The sequence below is a fragment of the Leguminivora glycinivorella genome, chromosome 18, assembly GCF_023078275.1.
Source record: "Leguminivora glycinivorella isolate SPB_JAAS2020 chromosome 18, LegGlyc_1.1, whole genome shotgun sequence".
In the NCBI taxonomy this organism is placed as follows: domain Eukaryota; kingdom Metazoa; phylum Arthropoda; class Insecta; order Lepidoptera; family Tortricidae; genus Leguminivora; species Leguminivora glycinivorella.
In genome coordinates this window covers 9,279,660-9,305,487 of record NC_062988.1, presented here as the reverse complement: position 1 = coordinate 9,305,487, position 25,828 = coordinate 9,279,660, and the positions used below count along the sequence as shown (strand labels likewise).

At 36.7% G+C, this 25,828-nt stretch overlaps 1 protein-coding gene across 3 annotated transcripts in view; it reads left to right on the top strand.

Annotated features, from left to right (window-relative positions):
- LOC125235962 overlaps positions 1 to 25,828 on the top strand; it is a 154,171-nt gene that overhangs the window by 75,328 nt on the left and 53,015 nt on the right. For all 3 annotated transcript variants that reach the window (XM_048142627.1, XM_048142626.1, XM_048142624.1), the window contains exon 3: positions 13,007 to 13,184. In XM_048142627.1, the coding sequence (XP_047998584.1) occupies positions 13,007 to 13,184 (178 nt within the window). The remainder of the gene's footprint in view (positions 1 to 13,006; positions 13,185 to 25,828) is intronic.

The window sequence follows — 25,828 nt, the reverse complement described above, 5'->3', positions numbered from 1 at the left end:
TTATGACCCATGAGTCCAATTGCTTTCAGACAGAATTTCCACCCTCCATGCGACACTTGGTTGTGAGGCAAGTGAGCCCTATGTAGCAAAGTCCTCGCGTTTCATCCGGAATCTACGACCGTAGCCATTGAGATTCCACCACCTACATTGCCCAGATGTCCAGAAACAACGAAAACCTCCCCATAAAGAATGGAAAAACCTTTGCGGTAACCTCCAACACTTTTTCCCAGTGGCAATAACTCCAGTCAATAACCCACACAGGACAATCGGTTCCTTTCTTTCTTGGCGTGATGTAGTACTCTATTTCCAAGCAAGAAAGCTAGAAGTATTTTGAATTCATATATATTACGTTATGGCTCAAATGATTTCCACTCGATTTTTTTTTTTATTCGTGTGGAACCCAAACGAACTCTAGATTCCTTATCTGAGGTTAGCGTCAGGATAGATGGACACGAAGTAATTCAAACATGTGATTTAATTCACATGCTTGACCACCCCACATCACGTAAGCTCAGGAGTCAGCCAAATGGTCAGTTAAGAATGTAGAAGACATCCTTAAAAGTATTTGAAAGTCTCGATCGAGTTACTGGTAATACAAATGGACAGGAAGGAACTCCTGGACAGCCTCAGCCTTGCTATTACATTAATAATAACTTTATTTTATTTTGTGGAAGTTATTATTATCATAATCCTACTTATGATGAAAAATTACTATAAAAATTATACATATCTGGATGTATATCGGCTGCAAAATGCCATACTAATCTACAATGCAATTGATTTCAAAAAAATCATTTCTATAGAAAGCTTTTCAGTTAAATAGCAATAACCAAAACTGTCTATCAGAGGCACACATTTCTCTCCAATGGTAGGACCGCCACGTCACTGCAGTTCAAACACATGGTTCTTTTTTTTTTTCCACGTGCTTGCTGTGCAGCCCGGTACCCCGGATCCCCTAAGATAGGTTAAGCAAACTAAATCAAAACACTCCTTCTGCAAACCCACTCGTTCATAGAGAGTGTGACGGACGAATAGTGATAGCTTCTTGTAGAGTATTGTGTTATCAAAAAGAATTTACCTATAAAAGGTATGACCTTAACCTAACACCAATATTCTCTTGATAACACATCTTTGTCCCCTTTCCCCGTTTGCAAATAACAATAACTGTTGTCAATATTTGATGATAAACAACTCTTAATAAACTCTCTCATACAAAATCATACATCAATTCTTTCATCCATCCTCTCTTACATCTACACATAATATACATCATCTGAGTCGTACACACATATCATACATGTTCCATTCAATCATCTTTTATTCTTCCTCACTCGCTCTTTCATACAGTTTAATACAAAGTTGCAAACAATCAAAATATTGACAGTAAAAAAAAAGTTAATCCCATTTCCTTTTGAATAAAATATTTACTGCATTGTGCTTTATATTGAAAAAATCTACATAGTATACTATACTACAAAACATAACTTATAATTAAAGTTTACGCTTACGCTTAATGTTTAACGTAATTGGTTGAGACAAATTACGCTAAAAATAAATATAGTCAGAGCAACGTTAGAATTAATTCCTGATAGTCATGAATAAACCCTTACACATACGAAACCATGACTTGCCGTTCAACAGAAAGCCATAGCCCCTCACATGCACTGGCCATCCACAACCACCAAAAACCAATCCCACATTACTCCAACCATAAAAGTTACGCCTTATATGCTCTAAAAATTACGCTCAGTTACGCCTTATATGCTCTAAAAATTACGCTAAATCATTTACGCCAAATTGCAATTAAATATACGCCAAATGTGTTTTACTTAACGCCAAATTAGTTACGCCAATTGCTTTAATCAAAATTACTACGCGCTATGCCACTTAACTTAGGTATTCTAACTACAAAATGGTAACATGTTCATCTTACATTTGACCAGCCACAAATATCCTGAACCAAACGATTACCCACGTCTCATTCTTCGCTATCCAGATCCTCTTCAGATGTTTTTGAACTTGTTTATTCTGCCGAAGTAGTAGATCCTACTGACTGCACAAATATGTTCTTGGAGGGGCTTCAGGCGAAGACAGCCACTTCAAATCGTAAATTTCCTACTGCAACTGCTGGCCCGTACTACTACTGCTATCCCGTACAACTGCTGCTTGCTCTGTAACTCAAAAGCTCGAAGCACGAAACACGTCGAGTTAGCGTAATTACAAACAAAATATGAACCTTGGATTAACCTTTATTTTTAGTTTCCCCAACACAAAACCGATAAATTAATACTGTTACAGTTACACGATTTTTTTAGCTAGGTGGAGGATAAAATGATGGCTTATAGACGGATGACCCTTATTTACAATCAGTTTTACTCGGGAATAGAATAAAAACATGACAAAATTTATGCCTGATAAACAAAATAATAAATTTTAGTGTAAGTAGCTAATTGGTTCATCAAGCTAAGGTCTAATTAATAGGTTCTCGTACAACATTCCAAACAACGAGATTCGCACAAAGTCATTACATTGTAGTTCATTGTTGCTAGGTCCTTGAATAAAATATTTCTATTCATTTCCCATCCACACGATAAGAAACATACTTTAAAGAACATATTGTCATGTAGCGATGCGTAAATAGATACTACTACGCCACCATAACTAGATATCCTAACACTAAACTTGCCCCCATGTCATTGCAAGTTTTATGCTATTGACTAACTCTGTAAATGTAAAACTATTAGATACTGGCTTCTAACCCTAGCAACATTATGATAATGATGAGCACCCCCCCCCCCCCAGTTACTAATTAAGTCAAACGGAAACAAAAGTAACAAACACATACACTTACAATTTAATTCATCTGGTGCTTACACAAACTAATTACAATTTTACATGCTGGCACACGTGCCCCCCTGCGAATTAAACTCTTACATAATCAGTTGTGATAACCGGACTCGAGGATAACTCACAACAAACGTCATCTTTATCACACACAATATAATTACAACTCTCTTTACTCGCTGGCATACATGCCCCCGTGACAGCTAAACTTTAGGGTATAGTAATGGGTTCAATTCGTGAGAAGTTGAGTGATAGAAACAATTGATCAAAGTTTAACCACAAATGGACAAACTTGAACAATAAGATAAAAAAACAAAACTAAAATAAATAAAGAGGAAGAACCTTAAAACTTAAACTGAAATAAAAGGAAAAATCATTACAAAAAAACAAAAATAAAACCAAAAAAGATCAAATTCCACTGCCGGGGTTCGACCAAGTAAACTGTCGCTTCGTATCCCAATGCACTATCCACTAAACTATGTGTGCTACGGCGACTGTGGTGAAATAGGTAACGTATATCGACGATGACAGATTGCCTCGATATTTAATTTCTCTTTTATTTTTTCTGATTATTTTACCACCGTAGAAGCTAGAGCGTTACCAAAAGTTGCGGACAAAATGTCGCACGATAAACATAAACGAACACTAAACACATTTAGACCTAGTCCTGTAAATACACTAACAGTCGTATAACACTTACCCCGCGACAATAACATACTCGCACGTACCGCTTGTACATACGATTACATACACCGTCCCATTCACGTACATAAAACAATTAAACCCCACAGTTTACATTTCTAAAATGACGTAATTTCTCATTGACCTCTCATCTTCTTCTTCTTGACGGTCCACTTCATTCTTCTCGCGCCACCCTACATTTTAAAATAAAAAATGTATATGTTGTCACCAATCTACCCGTTTCGCTCTAAAGTCTACAAATTAAAACTAGATGGCGTTATTAAGATCATGTAATGTGATGTTATGCTAAAACATCATGTTTCAACCACAAGCATTACCGTATCAGTTGAAACAAGCGAATACTAAAATAACATACATACACATACCTACCATTACATTTAAAATACAAAAGTGTTCCTTTACATACTTGTTGGCCTACTTCAGGTCCTCTTTGCGAAATTAACTTTTCTTCATCTGTCACAAATTACACACAAAAATTCTAAGATTGAGGTTTTGGTGATGAAAATGAATAGTGATTAATACGCTGAGTTTATTTCTCTTACTTTAAGTTTTATTTAATTACGTCAACGATTTCAAAAGGAATTAATAGATGAATAGCCCTTAATAGAAAATAAATGACTTCTAAATAATCTCGTAACATACATACATTACATACCTACATTCAAAAACAAAACTATACATACCTACATTCAAGCACACAACTATGAAAATTGAAATTTGACTTTAAGTGTGTTCTCACACTATCCGATCTGACCGATATCGAATGCGAAAACTCCCTGAGTAGGGTGCACCTTTAACCTCTTAATGTAAGTTTATCTATGTATAATGATGGTAATGACAAACTACTTACGTCTTATTTCGTTAATCTGCTTATAATTAGAATACCTATTGATAATAGTTAGCTTATACATCATGCAAAATACGCGCAAGAAATCGGTTGCGGAAAATCGCCCGTACTACAATACAGTACAATACAATACAATAGTAAGTACATACTCTTACCCTCTGCTGACCATTACATTGAGTTGAAATTCGACGTACCTAACTTTTACTATTTCTAAAAATCACGTCTATGTTTTCAAAATCAAAATCAAACAACTAGGAGGTATAAATAGGTATATCTATGTTTATGAAAAACGTGATGAACTATCCCTTATTTACTGAATCGATACTATAGAATTGGAATGTAAAATTGGATTTAAACAATTGAATATAATAGACGCAGATTTTACTGAGTAGGTATGAAAAACAATTTTCCTTCCATGCAATATTATGAATACCTACTTACATACCTACTTCCACAGAATATATAATAGAACAAATACTTACTACTTACTTAGTACTTATACCTATTACTTACTACTTACTTCGCTGGCACGATAACCCAAAATGAGTTTCGTCCTTCAACACAAGAACACACCGTTTCGTTCGGTTTTGAGCGGTATCGTTACCTCACATTCGCCTTGAGAGCATGGGAGAACGCCGTCCTGCTGGTCTCCCAAAATATCGTTGGGCGGGTAGAGTAGAGGTAGACCTCCGTGAGCTCGGCGTTGACGAAAGCAATATTATGTATACTCGACGATAATGGTAATCTAATAATATATCTAGTAAAACAAATACTTACCTACTTGGTTTAAGAAAGTAGTTAAAGTTAAGAGTGAAACATTTCATAATACTACTTGACTCTATTTGACCTTACTTGACTCTAATGTTAATCTGAAAGTTTACTGATATTAGTGCTTATCAAAAATTTAAAAGACTGGTTAATTTAAGGACTACTTAAAACGTTTAATATACTACGTCTCTAGTTTTGTTCAAGGAAATATAAAAGAATAATATGAAAATCTTTTCTAATTTTAAATAAATGGAGTAATGTTAAAACTGACAATTACGGAGCAACATAAACTACAAGAAGACTCAATAAACTACGGTTGCACTCACGTTGTAATATCGCTAATGTTGCAACATGTCTCCGGCCAATAAAAGTAATCACAAGACGATTCCAATTTAATTGAAAGCATTATAGGTTTATCTCGCCGAATCTATAAAGTTACATAAGTAAAACACGAAGATTATAATATTTCAGACATGCTCACTTACCTCGACATAATATGAAACTGCTAACTGACTCTAACTAGTCTGACTTCATTTACCATTTTACCAATTTCTTCTACCACGTCGGTGACAAACAGGTAATTATACGGCCCGCCTGATGGAAAGCGGTCCCCGCAACAATTTTTGAAACCTTTTAATATCTTCTGGCTGATATTTACTCCACTGTGCCTTGAGTCAATTCACAAAAACTTCTAAGTTTCCTAAGCTATAAATGGGAAACAAAATACAGGAAAAACACAACAAAAATAAATAGGGTTAGTATAAAACAACATAAAGATTAATTAAACATCTCAAATATATCTCGTTAACTTGTGAATCTTCATTCCTTCAGTCTTGGTTTCTTAAGTTTCCTAAGCTACAAATGGAAAAACAAACAATAGAAAAACATAACAGTACGCAACAAAAGTAAATAGGGTTGGTAAAAACAACAAAAGAGTAATTAAACATCTTAAATATGTCCCGTAAACTTGTAAATCTTGGTTTCTTCCAACTTCGAACTTCCTGCATCTTCACGTGCCCCCCTTATAGTAAAGTCTTGACCCACCATTATACAAGAACAAGATAAGTAGTGTAGAGTTGTAGACCTAAAAATATAAAAACACAATGTACAGAAGTTTCACCCTAAACGTACTTGCATAATATCTACACATTACGTGACTATGTTTGGTAAAACATATAACTTTTTATGGGGTAGGAGGCAAACAAGCAGACAGGTCGCCTACTGGTAAGCGATCACTGCCACCCATGGACACCGGAAACACCAGAAGTGTTGGAGGTGCATTGCCGGCCTTTAAGATAGGTGTACACTTTTTTTTGAAGATTTCAAAGTAGTATCGGTTCGGTCCGGGAATAACACCAATGACGATTCATTCTATAGTTTAGCTGTATGTATGGGGCAGACATAACAATAGAAGACATTTAAAACCAAGTTCGGCTTTGCGAACCATACTTATACATATACATAAAAGAAAGTTGTAAAAGTCGCTAACATAGACTATATTTTATTCGCTTTTTAGTGATAAGACCGCCTATTGCTACCTATTTATACTCTCACTCAACATTATGTATACATAAATGTAATGTGTAAAATGGTGCAATAAAGTATGTTTACATACTTACTTACTTATAATATTAAGTGATGATGATTAATGACATATCATTAATGTACTTAAAGTGTTAGTTTCTTATAACAATCCCTACAAAAACGTTCCTTCAGTGTTGTTCTTGAAACCCTTTCATACTTCTACTCATACATGTATATAATCACGGCTATATCCCATAAAGAGGTAGGCAGAGCACATGAACTACCAAGTTTCAGTGCCACTATTCATACGAAGAAAGCTGAAGTAATCTTTGCTTTAGTTGCTAACACTAAAACCCTGACGTCATATGAACATCTTATAAACTATCATTACAAAATCTGAAGGATTAAAATGAGCTTTGAGACTAAATAAGAACTAATACATGTTAATTAATACAATAAAGATTACATGAAACCTTACACTAACCGCGTATATAAACAATGATATCCTAAATGTTGGGGACGACAATCGTTCACTACGTAGAATTGCTATTACAAAATGACAGGCGTTAAGTTTGTGCCATACTAACTAACAAAATCCAACTCACTAGACTATCCTGTTTGCCGTTGGTAAACACAAATCTATTCTATTTTGACCATCTATCAAATTATAGAACTTCCTACTCTAATGTTGATAACCATACAACAGACCTATACATATCAACACTAAGATTAAGTAAAGATAAAAGTAAATTAAGTAAAGGTAAGTTAAGAACATGTTAAGTTTTAAGTGAGAACCCTTATTCTATGGGATAAAGTCCTGCTCCAAGGTTTTCCAGAGCTCTCTATCTGAAGTAGTCGTCAACCAGTTGGGACTAGTCGGCGACGGCGGGCGGCGGCGGCGAGGCGGCGGCGGCAAGGCGGCGGCGAGGCGGCGGCGACGGTAGGCAAGGCGGCCACGGCAGGCAAGGCGGCGACGGCAGGCAAGGCGGCGACGGCAGACAGGGCGGCGACAGCAGGCAAGGCGGCGACGGTAAGCGGTCTGACTAGCCCATGGAGCATAACTAGGCGAGGCGGTGCATGAGGCAGCGGCGACGATGAAGCGAACTGACAGCGCGTGGCGCGTGACGACACGGCGAGTGAGGCGGCGACGGTAGGCGACGAGGCGACGGCGCGGGTGCGAGCCCGGCCGTCCCTCTTCTCGTTTGAATCTCAAGATTTGGCGTAGGCACTAGTTTTACGAAAGCGACTATCGACTGATCTTACTACACGTAAAATACTAAATAAATGCTAAACAAGTAGGTATGTTGAAGTCATTGAAACTAACCTATTGCGGCTATGTACTTACAAAGTAAAACTTACAGAAATAAACTAAAACTACCTAGAAATAATATTTAAACTAGAAATAAAGAAATTTAAGTTGCCTAGAAATATGTGAATATAAATTATGACGTATTATTTTTGGAATTTCCCTTTTTATTCTACTTAAGTAGATTTTTTCTTTCTCGCTGATCCAACAACAAAATCTATAATGGTCGTTAGAACTTTAAACTGAATCACTCATTACGTATCGAAACGTAGGTGTAACAATAAATCGGCGATAACTTTACAAACAATAGCATAACAGTATATTCATAAATTCTATAGATAATCAAAATCAAAAAATCAAAAATATAACTGTATATAAATATAAATTACCCAAATATCCTAGAAAAACAGGAAAAGTAAAAAAACAGAAAAATTTGATTATCCCATCGGAAGTTCGAACTCTGGACCTTCGAATCACATGTCCGATGTACTACCGCTGAGCCACTTACGCTGTTAGCATAAATACGAATTTGTTGACCACTATCCACCCGTGTGACATAGTTTGAAAACCCCACAATCCCTAAAGCTTTGATCAATTTTACCTATAAAAGATTTTAGCTTAAAGTTTAGCTCGCTAACATTACTAAACACTAAAACTAACTTTCCAACGCTTTCTTATGAAACATGACTAAGAACACTCCCGACTAATTCAGTTTTCAAACAAAAAATAAATATAAGTTGGTTCCTGCGTTCGGGAGCTACGATAGCACAGACAAACACACACACAAGACAGACAGACAGTCGAACAGATAGACAGACATACTTACATACAGACAGACAGACATACGTACAGACAGACAGACAGACACACGGACAGTCGAACAGACAGACAGACGTACAGACAGACAGTCAGACATACATACATACATACAGACAGACACGTCAAACTTATAGCAATTTTACTCGCTATGCTCGCGGTTCAATACCCTACTATCAACTTTGGCATGACCGGTCAAACAACAAACCACTCGCTACGCTCGCGGTTCAATACTAGAATCCCTCGCTTAGATACTCAAGTATCAACTTTAGCACGTCCGGTCAAACAGCAAACCACTCACTACGCTCGCGGTTCAATACAAGAATCCCTCGCTTAAGTACTCAAATATCAACATTGGCACGGCCGATCAAACAACAAACCACTCGCTACGCTCGCGGTTCAATACTAGAATCTCTCGCTTACGCGAATATCAACATTAACAAATACGATTAAACAACAACTTTGCCCCCTTGTAAAATAAATAACTAGGTATCTATTATTATTTATCTAATCCTAGTGACAATACAATACTAACTTAACCTACCAAACCCCTGTTTACAGTATATTGAACAATTTTGTCGAAAAAAGACATAAAACCCTCTAAAAATCAAAATCCGTTTTGTGATGAAATTTTGATTCCCTCGTATATTTTCAACCTGAGCGCACCGTCTAGTAACCACGTAACCCACCAGACTATACTCGCGCTGTCAGTGTTGCCCGCTAAAGTTTACTGACAGATGGCACTTTTCCCCACTAGTAACAATAGTCCCATAGTTTGTCAAAAAAAGCAAACAACCTTCTCCGTGTTTTTACTTGTTTATCAAGTTTTAAAGTAATAATTATTCTATTTTTTCAAGTGGAAATATATTCGCATACATAACAATCAATGAGGTAAAACCCCCGTACAAAAATAAGTGATAATTTAACCGCAATTCCACGACTATTGAAGCCGGCAAAACAACGTAACCTATCAGTGAAATTCATCATTTACTGTGAAACGAAATATAACAAATCTAGTTAAAATGTGTAATGTGTTAGATATTCAGTAACTACCACATGTTGTGTAAGTGAATTGTGAACTAGTGTTAAGTGATATGTGGAAAGAAAATGGTCAATCACCATTTATTGTCTTCAAACCCGTTGAATGCTGTAAGGTTAGTAATCAATATATAGTTACACTGTATATAAATAAGATGCGTATAATCAAAACTACTCAAACTTAATACAATGAGTTGAAACTACAACTTGAGTCCTTTTTCACTGCAACAAATTGTGACATTAAAACATGTCACTTGCAAAACAAAACAAATACACTCTTAAGTAAAACAAAGACATGAACAAATGTAAACAAATGAAGCTAACAACATTCTAATGTGGCAAACAACCACAACATGGCATACAAATGCCCGTCCTGATCACAAATAGCCCATCCTGGTCACGGCACCAAATTGTAACAGTCAAAAGGTGACCTACCTACCCTACCCTATATACTCTACCATAAGCACCCCATATATCTAACAACTCAAGAACCCATTAAGCTTAAGAACTACCCCTAAATTTAATCCCAATTTATTTTGTTTGTTTTGTTCTGCATTTAAAACGATTGGCCATAAGAAAAATAATAAAATGTGATCGTTTAGTAAAGGTAGGACGCCTAAGTTGTACGAAGTAACCACAAATCCTTTTCTCAAGTGTAGGAAGTTTCAACACACTAGATATTCCCCTAACATTTACAAATTCTACCTCCAACGTAATAGTAGTTTCCGCTATTCTGATATTCCCTTTAGATGAGTACCGATACTTAATTTATTTCATAGAGCAATTACAACCAACATGTTCATTCAATTTTCATAGTCAAATATACACTTTATGAAGTAGAAAGAAATAAAATACAATAATTAAGGTGAAAAATTCAATTTATTTGTCAAATTTTTAGGAATTTTATTTTTAAAGGTGTTTCATCCCCAACGCGTCCTAGTATGAATTACAATACATAGTCGGTAATACATACTAAGCTCCGACCATCAACGTAAAGCTATTTGCCAATTCAATTCTTTCTTTGAATCAAATACGAAATTGGAATTCTATTTCTATTATTTCTATTTTATATTATCAGTGAGAATCAGCGAAAATGAGAATACAACTTCACTATTGATACTATTCAAAGATAATTAAAGGAAAACTCTCAGCAATTCAAGAATTCCAAGAACCCCTTGTTTTATTTTGTATTTAGGGCTTTATTTAGGCAAATACCCCTGGTTTGCGCATGAGGTAAGGTCGCCTATTCTGTCATCTAAAATGCCAGGCCTTGGATCCTTTCTTAGAATCATCTTTTCTGGAATGTGAACCTTTCAACCGGTTCTCTTAAAAATTTTGAACCATAGAACCCCAGACTCTCCTCCAACATATCGACAAATGAAGACTACAATTACTATATTTGAACAAGAACATTCCATTTAATGGCCATCATTGTATGTGGTAAGCTTGTACGCATTGCTATACAAAACTTGCCTCAACTGTCACGTTACGCTTAGCTGATATACTCAAGCCTGGACCTCCTGCCCAAACAAGCATCATAACTCCAATGCCAAGTAGCAAGAGAAAAGACCTGAGTCTCTTTAATTTATCAAAAACAAATCCGAAATAAAAATACTTAATTCAAACTGGCATTCCCGACAGAACCTAGTCCCTAAGCTTCTCAAAACCCAGCTATCCCATATACTTCAGCAATTAAACCTCCAAAGATATAGTCCCCATTAGCAGCTCATTCTACAGATATAATAAATAATAAAAATATAATATCACGTATAAAGAAATAAAAATAATCTTTTATTTCTGAAGAATAAATAAAATATAATTGGCTTCAGCATTTTCTGAAGTTGATTAAGAACCTTAGTTCATTTAAAAGCAAAAGCTTGTACAGAATAACCATATAATTAACACATAAAATATCATTTAGTTTGCTTCAGAACTCCTTGGACTTAAAGTAAGACCCTTGGATCTCAAACACAAAAGCATGCAGTTAAGCATTGTTTTTCTGAAGTTGTTTAGAACCTTAGTTCACTTAAAAGCAAAAGCTTGTATAAATAACCATATAATTAACATTGTAATAAGTTCTCATATAAAATAATTTAGTTTGCTTCAGCATTCATTGGAATTAATGGAAGACCCTTGGATCTCATACACAGAAAATATGCAGATAAGCATTGTAATAAAATTATAATATAATACGCTCCAGAATTTTCAGAGAATTATTTAAAATCTATAGATTATTCAAAGTGTATAATAAAAACCCTTAATAAATCAGTTATGTTTCAAAGTACCACAAAATAGTCATATAACAAAGCACAATAGAACATCATAATGAAATCACAAAGAAAAACAGTGATAAATATTAAAGAACTCACATGACTCCTTCTTATCTTTGGAGAGATCTCCCCGTGGCTGCCTTGACCCGCGACTCGTTCCTGAATGTTTCCCCCTGCGCCCCGTGTACTGGCTTATATAGCCCGCTCGGGTGCCGGCCCCGCCCGAACCTGCCACGCTAGCGTCCCCCGGAGCCCCGACGACCCTGCTCGCTTGTATTACCATATATGGGCATCCGTCGCGCACCCTCCAGCGCCGACGCGCTCATCTCGATCGTGATTGGCTGCGCACCATCGCCTGACGCCAAGTCGAGTTTCGACCTGTTTCCTAGAACTTTTGCTACCGATGTTTTGAATGATGTTTCTACTTGGAATGAAAATAACGATTAGTATTGAAACATATTATTATTATATATGCATGCATAGATTTGTACGAAACGAGATGATCGGATCGTCACAATATGTGTCATGCGCCCTGAAAACTTTTCTATCATTATAATTGGCTAAGCTGTCTAGCAAAGTGTCGTTACAATTACAAAGATACAAAGTGGTTATCCATGCTTTTCAAGGTCCTATCCCTTGGAAATTTAATTCCAACAGATTTTTTTTATAAATAAATAAATAGGTACTTAAATACTATAGGACATTCTTACATAGATTAATTGAGTTCCACGGCAAGCTCGATAAGGCATGTGCAACTATTATACAGGTCTTTATTTCACATGAAGCATAAGGAACTCTGTACTGAAGCATTAATGATAATATAGCTGTTCAGTTTTAGTCACTATCAAAATGTCTATCTACATCTAAAACAATTCCCCCCTGTCACCACAGATCGGAGTCGAAGCTGATAATTCGCTCAGCAGTCGGCGCGGGCGCCGACGACGCCGTCGTGCTGGGCGCGTCGTTGCCGCGCTTCCTGCGCGCGCTGCGGCCTGGCAACGTCGCGCTGTTCGTGTCGGCGCGAGAGACTGAGCGGCAGCTCGCGGTGTGGCGGGAGTTCGATGCTGAGGTCAGTAAAAAAATGTCTCAAAATTGCCAATATCAATGGGGTCAAGCCTAAGGATGAACTGTCCTGATATAGGAGCCCTAGGTCTGAGCAAAATCTTATGTTGGATGATACGCCTAGGAATTTAGTTGTTCTGTAATGTTACTTACTAAGTTTTTATACATTTCCATTTCGTACTGTGTTGGTAAATAAATATCTTTTTTTTTACGGAAGGAAATTACGGTTGGTCCCTACTCCCTAGTGTCGCTACATAGATATTGAGTTTGATGAGTTGACATTTATGTACTGGCGTTGTAGATCACAATATCGTGTCGACAATCGTGTGGTGTCTAGGAAGTTTTTTGTAGCCGAAGTATATAGGTCTAGGCCTTAAGTAAGCTTTCTAACGAGCCTAGATTCTTAGCTCCCGTCAGGCCGAGGCTAATGTGCCGTCCTTCTCCACTTAAGGTCAACAAGCCACATAAGAACACTGGAACAAGTTATCGTAGATCTAGCGTGTCACCGCTACACCGACGAGGTGTAATTTTTTGTATTTTGTGCATGTTTAACCTCCTGGCTCATTTTTGCAGTGCTGAGTTTAGAAGTTTATTTAATTCCATTTTAATTCTACATAAACTAAATTTTAAATGATTTTGCACATTGTTGAAGTCAGCTCAGAACGTAGTAGGATAAACAAGTAAAAATTGAGCAGTAAGCGTTCTGCAAATTACACTTATTTATGAATAACTAAAAATTAGTAACAGTTAGTAATCTAAATAAGTCAAGTTCACGTCAAAAATGTTTTTAGGACTTCGAGAATATTTCAGAGTAAAGTAGTATGTTAAAAATACTACGTAGTTACGTGATTATGTGCCTTACTAACCCCAGGTCGCCAACCCACATAAAATGGTTGTCGCATTCGCGTGTTGCCCTCGCGTTACTATGAGGAATGCTGAAATTGCTCGTCCTAAATTCACTTCATGTACGGGGTATTTTTAAAAGGCTGATGAAATATGGGGTAGCTTAGTTAATAGGTACCTTATTAGCTAAATTTGCGAAATATACGGAAATAAACTACTCGTATGTTAAGCGATTCGTTGCATGTTCTGTTTTCGAAAACTTTACGCCGTAGCGTAGAACAACTTGTCGCTTTTAAGATGACGCACCTCACGTGTCATACGCCTAAGCCACACGCAAAAAACCTTGATGAAACGCCTCTCGTGTCATCCGCACAGAAATGGTTAAAGATTTACATAAATCTTATGCACTTTCGATATCGAAGCAAGTTCGCGATAGCGGGTTACCCATAAAACCGATTGCGAAGGTCAGCGTTCCGATAAAATGGGACGGAATGCGTAGGTTTACTTAGGATCGGAAAATTTATGGAGGGTCTCTCAGGTGACATAATATTCCAATTTCCGCCTCTAGCCAAGAGTACAATAGTTCAGAGCTCCGTGGCGAATGATACGCTATGCAACGGTTCTGTCGCACCATTACGGAAGAGAAAGAAGGATAACTATGATATGATACGGAGTGTCAACGATAGAACTTTTGCGTGCCTCAGCAACGTCACACAATCGCTTGCGTTTCGATAACTAAACGATTTGTCTCTCTGTCACTTTTCCATTTTTGCGACAGTGACTGTGGCAGTAGCGTTTCGCTCGCTAGTTAAGTTATCTTTGCTAGGCCGGTTGGGTTTGGGTCTCTTGTCCCCCTTAGGGATTATCCACACACAGGCGACGCATGTCTTAAGACGCGGAACGGACGTCAGCGCCACGCCGCCCAAGTGTAATTTGAAAAACGTCTCCTCAGTACATTTTGTATAGGAAGAACGTAAGACGCGCCCCAGGCATCGCGTCGCTTGGGGCGCGTCGCTTGAGGCGCGCGCCGCGTCGCCTGGGGGCGCGTCTTACGTCCTTGCGTTGCCTGTGTGGGTTGCCGCGTAGATCGTGTCTTTGACATAAACTATCGGACTCTTGGGATAACATATCACTAGGCACTGGTCCTTAGGTACGTGTGCTTCCAGACCCTTATATACCCTTATAAAGATGTCAGACGCTCGTATGACAGGGTCTTATATTTCAAACTTAAATCGTAAGGTGGATGTACTAGTGCTCGACGCGGTACTAGTACTCGTCACCCATGGTTTAAATAGCGATTAATAAGATAAGATTACCGTTACATTCATCGCAATTAGATTTATTAGATGAGAAATGTTTGTAGCCTTCACATTTCATACGCCATATTATAAAATATAGAAACTTTTTTCAATTAATGAATAATATATGTGATGACATTGTCATGAGCAATCAATCTCTCAATTTTGTTAGCGATTTGGTTAAGCTTTGCTCGTATTTGCTGACTTATTTAAAATACTTTCACGGTAAGTTGTGAACATATTCTATAACTGTGTTGATGCTAGAATGTGCGGGAAGATATTTAAGTAATTAAATGTCGATTTCGTTCATTGTTACTGTGATAAACAAGCGTGTCATTTATTAGGACTGAAAACCGTCGCAAGTCTAAAACTCGACACGGCTGGCATTTATTGGGACTGTTACGTTATTTTCCAAGTCCCAATGTTTGTCGAGCCGTTTTTTCATGATATCACGATTAAAGTAGCCAAAACGAATCGTTTACAGTTTCATATTATCAGCATATTTTTCTGTAAGTCACATTAACTTTACTGAAAAAAACAAATTACATGCACATAGACAGTTTTTTGTATATCTTTTACGGTTTTATTGATATGTTTTCTCGTTAAATGTAGTGAAATCTGTATAATTTCTTTGGGTAGTGCTTGACATGTCATTTTTCACAAAACATTTTTCGGATCTATTCTTCGTGATGCTTCCAGATACAGAGGTGGATTTAAACGACGAAGAAGTGGAGCCGGCAAAGTATTGCAGAACCTGTGGAATACAATTTTTATTTTGGGGGAATCCCTATTTTAGTTCATTACATAATTTATTTTGCTCAAAATGCGGAGCCGACTTATTCTATTTTATTACATAAATGTAACACGTAAAAAGTAAATGTTATCAACAGAATACGTTTTTTTTTTATTAAATTATTTAATTTTGTAGTAAATTTTAACCCAAAACACTTGTTTTTTACTGTTTTTCCTGAATCATACTTAGATGTCATCTATTAGGACTGCCAGCAAAAGCACCTGTCAGTTATTCGGACAAGCGTATTGACTTACGTTTTATTTAATTTTGAGATTTTTTTATATTATCACTGTATGAAACTAATTGCATTTAACAAAGTTAAAGGTCACATCTCCCAAAAAAGATGGATATGTTTTGTATAGATGGGTAAATTATCGTAATATCACGAAACACATAAATATTTTCCCTTAACCTGTCGAGCAGTGGTACATCCACCTTACAAGATTTTATGAAAGTATTTTGAGAAAATGAAAATGCGGTACCAATTAGTACTCTCTAAGCTACAAGTTAGAAATCTGAGTACCTACTCAGCTTTGTCTTTTAGGATTAAACTTTGCTGTTAACTTTAGGTATCCTACATAAGTAGTGCAAATAGCGTAAGTGCAAATTTCGTAGATAACTACGAAATTTGCAATAAAATTTCGCCGCAGAAGCCTGGCAACGAAACATGTGTTCTCGTATATTCAAATACTCAAAAATACTGGTCTAAATTGAACTTTTAATCATTCTCCTACTTGTTTAATTTATCTTGCTATATACATACTTGCATACTAATATTATAAATGGGAAAGTGTGTGTGTCTGTTTGTATGTCCGTCTTTCACGGCAAAACGGAGCGAATGAATTGACGTGATTTTTTAAGTGGAGATTGTTGAAGGGATGGAAATTGCCATAGGCATTTGTCTCTTTCTAATCCCCCACTTACCTAAAATGGGGGTGGAAGTTTGTATGGAACATTCCGCAATTTTCGAGTTTAACGCGAGCGAAGCCGCGGGAAAAAACTACTAAAGCTAGTGCCTTTATAAATGGCTTCCGAAATTGCCTCCATCCAACAGAAGTATCAATGCAATCGACTTGGCTGCCAGTCACGTTTGCTACATTTGTTCGCGAAAATGATACACGCTGCATCTGTGCCGACCCTGGCTGTGCCCTTGATGTTGCGGACTATAGATCATCTCACGATGAAGTGCGGGATTTGTCAAGTTTAACCTTTGCGTTATGATATAATAATGGCAGCTTGCACCAACGAAAATGTAAGGTTAACCCACTATTTTATATGGAATTTGACAGATGACAGCCCACTAACCCTGAGTTAAGTGGTGTATGTATGTTGTTTCGTCGTGAAAGTATGTTGTTTGAATTTGATTGCGCAATTCTCAAATGTAATAGGCAATTTTGCATACAGAAACATTCAATACACTGTAGAAAACTATCACATAGTATGTATCATGACCAATATCCATAGCATGGCAAATGCGTGATCGCACTGTACGCACGGTTTGCACGGCTGATAACGATAGGAATTTGCCGGCCGTACTGACGTGAAGACGCGAGATGCATACTAAATAATACCGACTGAGAACAGAAGATACTCAGAATCTTTGACAAACCCAAAGATATAGATATAACACTGTGTACATGTACTATCAACTGCAAAAGTGCTTGGCGAATTTATCAATGAATTCATTCATAAATATGTAATACTTAAATAACTCCATAAATACTACATAAATAAAAAAATACTAACAATACATAGATTTCTCTAGATTCGAAAATGTGCTGAAATAAAGTCCAAGAATAAAAACTTATCTTCGAAACATCAGGAAAAACTTAAGCTAGTAGTACCTTTGGCCTTACTCATTTAGATGGTGACATTGAATATTAAACATTTTAACACATGTCAGTTAAATGATAGGTGGTCAAATGGTCCATCGAGATTCTAAAAGTTTTAATCCTGTGTGTGACTACAAAATTATCTTTGAAAAGAACCTTCGACAGGTTCTCTGTATAAGCAGTTGATTGCCGCTATAAAACTGGAAAACGCCAAAGGACCGATTTTTGAATTTCGAATGCACGAATTCGACCACTGGAAAAATACCACTCGGAATGACCACTCGTTTTCAATTCTGTTGCTAGACTTGAAATCGCTAGTAGTAGAGATTTATTATTGAATGATATTCACGAAATTGAATGATCGGCATTCAAAGATCAGCCCCCAGAATCGACTTTGGGCATAGCGTAGCCTGATGAAACTCACACGAGGAATTTCCTATTCATAAATATAATTATAAAGATCTAAGTACCTACTTATGTATAGGTACTTCTGCGACTGTATTAATAATGTATCTTCGTCTGTACAAGAAACAATCGCACAGATTCACGTGCCAGCGTGCTGTTAGCACCTTGTTATTGTTATGTTATATGTAGAGAACACAATATGTGCATACAAATGAGGATAGAAATAGGTATCTCATGCTTACACTTTGAAAACTGAAGTCTCCACTTTTAAAAGAAGTCCAATTTAAAAAGGAATTGTCATTACCAGCAACATTTTCTCTTGCACACAGTTCGATAAAATCTCGATGGGTAGAAGCAAAATATTCGAAGTGAAAAGAAATTCTTTAGCTAAGGAATTCTCTGATGACAGAAATTCTTCATGTTATCTGAGTTTATCTAGAAGTCACAGGTCAAATACTTACATCGACCTATCAGATTATAATCTTAGTACATCTACTTATGTACCTCTAGATGCAAAAGACAGTATAGGTACTATTTAAACAACAAGGAAACCGCGGGCCGCGTCGATCTGTTGTGTTATATTATTTTGAAACTCGCCTTTTCGGCTCGATTCATTAAACAACACTCTAGTTTTAATGCTTTTCATTATGCACCAGTCACATAAATAACTACATAATAACTACATATTAACGTTAAGGTTATGAAATGTACGCCTATGTTAGTCTGTAAAGTGTAACGGCCAAAATAGAAGTTAAATTCTAAGGAAAATACTTAGATATTTTTAATAAACGAAGCAAGAGAGTTTAGCAATAAAATAAGTAAAGTTTATAGTATCACCGTTCTGTAGTATTTATTTTAAATAACCGAGTCCTTTATGGATTTTATAGATCACGTTTGAAGCATTTGTTGCGGTTAGAACACTGACTAGGTACACAAATAACATTAAAAATATTAACATCTTGACTAATTCTATTGTTATGGCTATTGAGCACCATTAAAATGTCAAATTGCGTGATATAGTGTTATTTTTAACCCCAGGCGCAAAAACGACGGGGTGTTATAAGTTTGACGTGTCTGTCTCTCTGTGTGCGTTCTTCAGCCATGTTTTCGTTCCATGATCGGTCCACAATGTCGGGGTTTTTTTCAAAATTTTAATTTCGTGCTTAGGTTATTTATAATACAAGTAGAACTGCCGACCTAGCCGAAGTGACAATCGTGTGGCGAACAAAACGCAGTCTGGCTCTGTCCCGCCACTACAGAAGAGCGATAGGGAGGGCTACAATACGCATACGAAGCGTGATTGTGACGTTGGCTAGGCATCCAGGCATTGTTTGTTTGTAGTTCGGTTAGTCGCATAACGTTCGCTATTTGGGACGAGTGAACGCCGCCAAATAGGTCGGCTTTTATACTGCAAATACTGCAATACAGAATTCATCTGTATGTTTTCTTGATGCTAATACAGTCGTTCATAAATATGTGTACATTTTTTCACCTTATTGCAACGAGTTACGGTAAAGAAATGTACACATCTTTATGAACTCGACTGTACATGGAAACCACATGGAAATGGAACACGTGTTTTGTTTTTATTGCTTATATTATATGACTTGGGGATAGTTTTTATTGGTTTCATAAACAATTTTATACGTATTTTAATACAGTCTTGGCGATCTCGTGGCAACATGATCAGCTTTTTAATAGGTACTTATCGCGTCATGGGTCACTCTTGCACTTGCATACTTGATAATGATAATGATAAGGATCTCTGTATAAATAGTTTTTTTTAATACTACGTCGGTGGCAAACAAGCATACGGTCCGCCTGATGGAAAGCGGTCACCGTCACCTATGGACGCTTACAACTCAAGGAGTTTTGAATGATTCACGGTTATTTTCATTAGACTTATATTGACCGGGATATAGACCGTGATTACCTTTTTGATTTTTGTCGAGCTCCCGATATTTCGACGCAGTTGCATGCATCATGATCACGGAAAACTGACGAAGGCGGGTGGATGTTAAAGTTGCATAGACTGCGCGCGATCTACCCTCCTTCGCGCGCGTCGGCTGCGTTCACTTTCAGCGTTACCACTGGTCGCATTCACACTCGATGGTCTGTCCAAACACACTACACTCACAGTGTCACTACGTTTGTTCAATTCTGACTTCACCGGTTTTTTACACAAACAAATCACTGGATTCCATACATTAGATAGTTTGAAGCCATCCTCACGATTGAATTTTTTATATTTGTGAATCTCAATGGCATCTCTTACCAATCTCGGTATGTAGTGGCGTTCCGTCGAAATTACCTTAGGACTATGCAACTCGATCCAATGATTTGCACCCGACTCAATGAGATGTTGAGCAATAGCCGACTTGCGAGTATCGTTCTTTTTGACTGCAGCAATGTGTTCTTTAATTCTGCAGGCAATAGCAGGCAGTTCTGTAAAAACTATCTTCACCCCACACAGGAAAATTGCACAGTTCTTGCGGTCACCTAAGGACAATTTTCCTCTGGAAAAACCTGGTGTGTACAAAGTTGAGTGCAGTTGTGGCAGTTCTTACATAGGGCAGACCAAGCGCACTATTGCCTGCAGAATTAAAGAACACATTGCTGCAGTCAAAAAGAACGATACTCGCAAGTCGGCTATTGCTCAACATCTCATTGAGTCGGGTGAAAATCATTGGATCGAGTTGCATAGTCCTAAGGTAATTTCGACGGAACGCCACTACATACCGAGATTGGTAAGAGAAGCCATTGAGATTCACAAATATAAAAATTTCAATCGTGAGGATGGCTTCAAACTATCTAATGTATGGAATCCAGTGATTTGTTTGTGTAAAAAACCGGTGAAGTCAGAATTGAACAAACGTAGTGACACTGTGAGTGTAGTGTGTTTGGACAGACCATCGAGTGTGAATGCGACCAGTGGTAACGCTGAAAGTGAACGCAGCCGACGCGCGCGAAGGAGGGTAGATCGCGCGCTGTCTATGCAACTTTAACATCCACCCGCCTTCGTCAGTTTTCCGTGATCATGATGCATGCAACTGCGTCGAAATATCGGGAGCTCGACAAAAATCAAAAAGGTAATCACGGTCTATATCCCGGTCAATATAAGTCTAACTCAAGGAGTGTCACGTGCGCGTTGTCAACCCATTAGAAACATGTGCACTCCCTTTTGCTGTGTTAAAAAAATCTCAAAATATGTGATGGAGGATTTACAATACATATGATTCATTAAAGTATTGGAAAACTTGGCGAATTACTTATAATTAACTTTACGTTTGTCCGTCTTAAAGCCTACCTATTTCTTTTTATCATTTAGAATTTTAGCTAGTACTATAATAATGCTTCTTACGCTGTGCTGATTCTCACAATGTTTTAATTAATTTTCAGTATCTAGGTAATACCACATCTCGGACACTGTCGATCAGATAAATGAAAGAGGCGCGTTCCTAGCACACATTCTAAGCTCGTGTAGGTGAACGCGTACCATACTTGTATGAGTGAGATCTGACAGGTTGACTGTTCGCGTTTTTGACAGGCGGTACCTGTGAGTGTGAGGTAAGCGAGAGGAGGAGGGCGGTTTCAGCGGGGAGCGGGAGTGGCCGTACTGTACGATAGTACACTTTATTATACTGTGCTAAAACGGTACCTACATGGATAGAATAGTACATTACTACAGAGGCCGGGACAAAGGGGGGGCCATTTCCCGCCGAGGTATGTATAGTGCTTTTCTCAAACATGGTATGAAATAAATAAAGTCTACTGAAAATAGTAACTTTGGATGGCTGTATCTCCTAAACGGTGCGTCGTAGCGCAAAAATAATCGAATTTTCGTTCCCCTTTGATACCCCGTATACGCTTATAAAAAAACAAAAAGTTAAAAAAAAATTCAAAAAAAAACGAAAAAAAATTTTTTTGTATGAAAACGCACCCAAAATCAAATATTGTCTAGGACCCGTACCAGTTGCAGTCGGCACGTCTATAAAGCCCCTTATAGTTTTTTTTTAATTGACTAAATACCTGGATGTTATGTCACAATTATCTGTGTTTGGAAATTAAAAAAGAGGACTTTGCCGGCCTTGGCCTGCAAGGTTTGTATGAAATTCCATTATCTATCAATCGTCCTAGCCGCACCTGCAACGTCATACTTCGCTGCCAATTATAAGGCACATAACATCAATATTTCATACCATGTTTGAGAAAAGTTAGTTACTCCGAATGTTGTTTCGTGCCCCTGTACTACGGTTTTTATTTTATGATGAATCAGAATTTAATTACAGAAGCAGAATCATCTGCAGTATCATTTTCATCACGTGTAGCCAACAGTCCTATAATCTTCAACATCTGACACCCACACCATCTAAATTGTTTAGTGACATTGAAGCGTTTTAAACAGACATTTCTATATAATCACAATTCTATACTATAGACCTAAAGTTCATCCATACTAATATTATAAATGGGAAAGTGTGTGTGTCTGTTTGTTTGTCCGTCTTTCACGGCCAAACGGAGCGACGAATTGATGTGATTTTTTAAGTGGAGATAGTTGAAGGGATGGAGATTGACATAGACTACTTTTTGTCTCTTTGTAACGCGTAGAAGCCGCGGGCAAAAGCTAGTGAAATCATATAAATGTGAGAATCATGCATTGCATCAAAAGTAAATGTACTACAAATAACAAACAAAACAAATTAAAACTATTATTCTAAACTAAAAGTTAAAAAGCTAAACTAAACAAAAATTAAAACTAAATTAATAATTAAGTTCCGTTCCGGCTATCACCTGATACAAAGGTGCCAAAAATCCTGATCCAAAGATGCCAAGAATTTATAAAGTTTATATTATTAGGTACCTATATAGTCTAGAGCCAATTTGGCCACAAGTCGTCTCCTTCACGATTTTCGTCGACATCTCTTCTAAATACCTAAAACAGGTATGGATATGTTCCTCGTTCTCTCCAGATTACGAATTGACCTGTTTTAGTTTAAGGAGGGGGGGACGGGTCGAGAAAAAGGGGGGGAAAGATGGCGACCGACCATCATAGATATTTATTCACATCTCGAGTCCTATGGCACCAATCTGTTCGTGCGAGGTGTCATTTGAAAGCTTATTAAACCTACTTTAATTGTTTTTAAGTAACTATACTCATAAAAGTAACCGTTTACGAAATATTTGAAAATATGTGTTTTTTTTTCGCGCATGAATTGCACAAGTACTAGTAAAAAATGCGTCTAACTCAATAAACAATAACTTTACCGCAATTGATGTTATTATAAAATTTTTGCGTCTATTCATGCTCTTTCTAAAAATATAAGTTTCATTGGTATATGATAATATATAACCATGTAATTAAGAATTTTGTTTGGCAGGGGTTATCCTCCAGGTCGCATAAACGGGCGCTGACCGTAGTAAAGTATTCAATATTTTTGAGGTCTTATTTTACGGATCCATATGTTAGAGGTATCGTTTGAAAGATAATTAAACCTACTATAATTGTTTACACATAACTATAGTCATAAAGGTGGCTGTTTACAAAATATTTGAAAATATGTGTTTTTTATCGAGCATGAATCGCACAAGTACTGGTAAAAAATGCTTCTAAGTAATTAAACAATAACGTTACCGCAATTGATGTTATTATAAAATTTACGCGACTATTCATGAGCATTCTAAGAATATAAGTTTTATCGGTAAGTGATAATATAACCATGAAATTACGAATTTTGTTTCGTAGTGGTCACTCTGCCGGTCGCATAAATGAGCGCTGACCGTAGTAAATTATTCAATATTTTTAAGTTCCTATTTTACGGATCCATATGTAAGAGGTATCATTTGAAAGCAAATTAAACCTACTATAATTATTTTTGAATAACTATAGTTATAAAGGTAGCTGTTTACAAAATATTTGAAAACATGAGTTTTTTTTTTCGAGCATGAGTTGCACATATACAGATAAAAAATGCTTCTAACTTAATAAACCATAACTTTACCGCAATTAATGTTAGTAAACGTCCCAATGGATGACACTGACCCAATGTATGACTATTTCACAGTTTATTTAAAAACATAAGAAAACGGTTAACGGTATAAACAAGATACAGGACTTAATCGATCGTCAGCGTTATCTATGAATTTTGTTTTGAATTTGTGAATGATAAGTTTAGTAATTTTTATTCTGTGGGGTAGTTTTTGCAAGGAGGTGCATCTAGCTGGTTGTGCGTCGTAATTTTTACTAAATCTGTTAAGAAACTGCATTTGAAAAGTGGAAATAAAAACCAGGATTTTGAAGTTACTGGTAAAACATCATTATAAACTGTTAGATGATACATTAAACAATTGATTTAGTAAATTGAAAGTAGCTTATTTTCCTTACTTTAGTATTTTAAAGACATGTCATTCACTGGAACAAATTTTTAGATTTTACTAGTGTATGACACTCGCGTCATTCATTGGCACAAAATGTAATTTCACAAGTTTTTATTTTGACAATAAATTAAGGAAGTATAACATACGTATAATATACCCTGTAAAAATAAATGTTCTATCTATCACGTGAGTAGTGTCTGACATGGGTGTCATACACTGTTTTACTATGGATATAGAGTGAATGACAGGTACGTATTTACATGTCATTCATTAGGTCTAAAGTATAGTGTCATACACTGGTTACAGATATAGATAAATAAAAGTAAAAATGCCTCCAAACTCTAAAAATATAGTTTAGATGACGTATTAAAGGCATTAGACGAAGTATCGAGAGGGATAGCTGTTGCTACAGCAGCTAATAATTACGGAATTACCGTATCACACTGTCATACATTAGGACAGCCTATTTTTTTTTCCATAGTCATATATTGGGACATACGAGTTTTCGCGTGTTATCCATTGGTACAATTTCAGGTCTCAAGGGAAACTGAAATTATAAAGAAATCTTATTACTATTATACAATGTAATGTTTCACTGACATAAAGGAAGGATTGGTTCATAAATCTGCATACACCAGTAATCTGTATGGGTGACATAATAAGTAGTTTTCATAGAAAATGTATCAAATCCCTCCTAATAGTGTCGTTCATTGGGACGTTTACCTTATTATAAAATTTACGCGAAATTTCATGCGCTTTCTAAAAATGTAAGTTTTATTGATGTATGATAATATATGACCAAGTAATTACGAATTTGGTTTGCAGGAGTCACTGCGGCCTGTCACGATATTGGGTGCTGACTGACCGTCGCCAAATTTTCTACATTACTCAGATCCTATTTAACTGATAAATTTGTGAGAGGTATCATTTGAAAGCATATTATGCGTACTATCTTTATTTCTAATACTTCAAGTCGAAACTGTAGAAGTTTACAAAATATTTGATTAGTAATATGTGTATTTTACTGTGCAAAAATAGCATTGGCATTGATAAGACACGCTTCTAGCTCAAAAAATTATAGTTTTCCGCAATTGATATAATAACA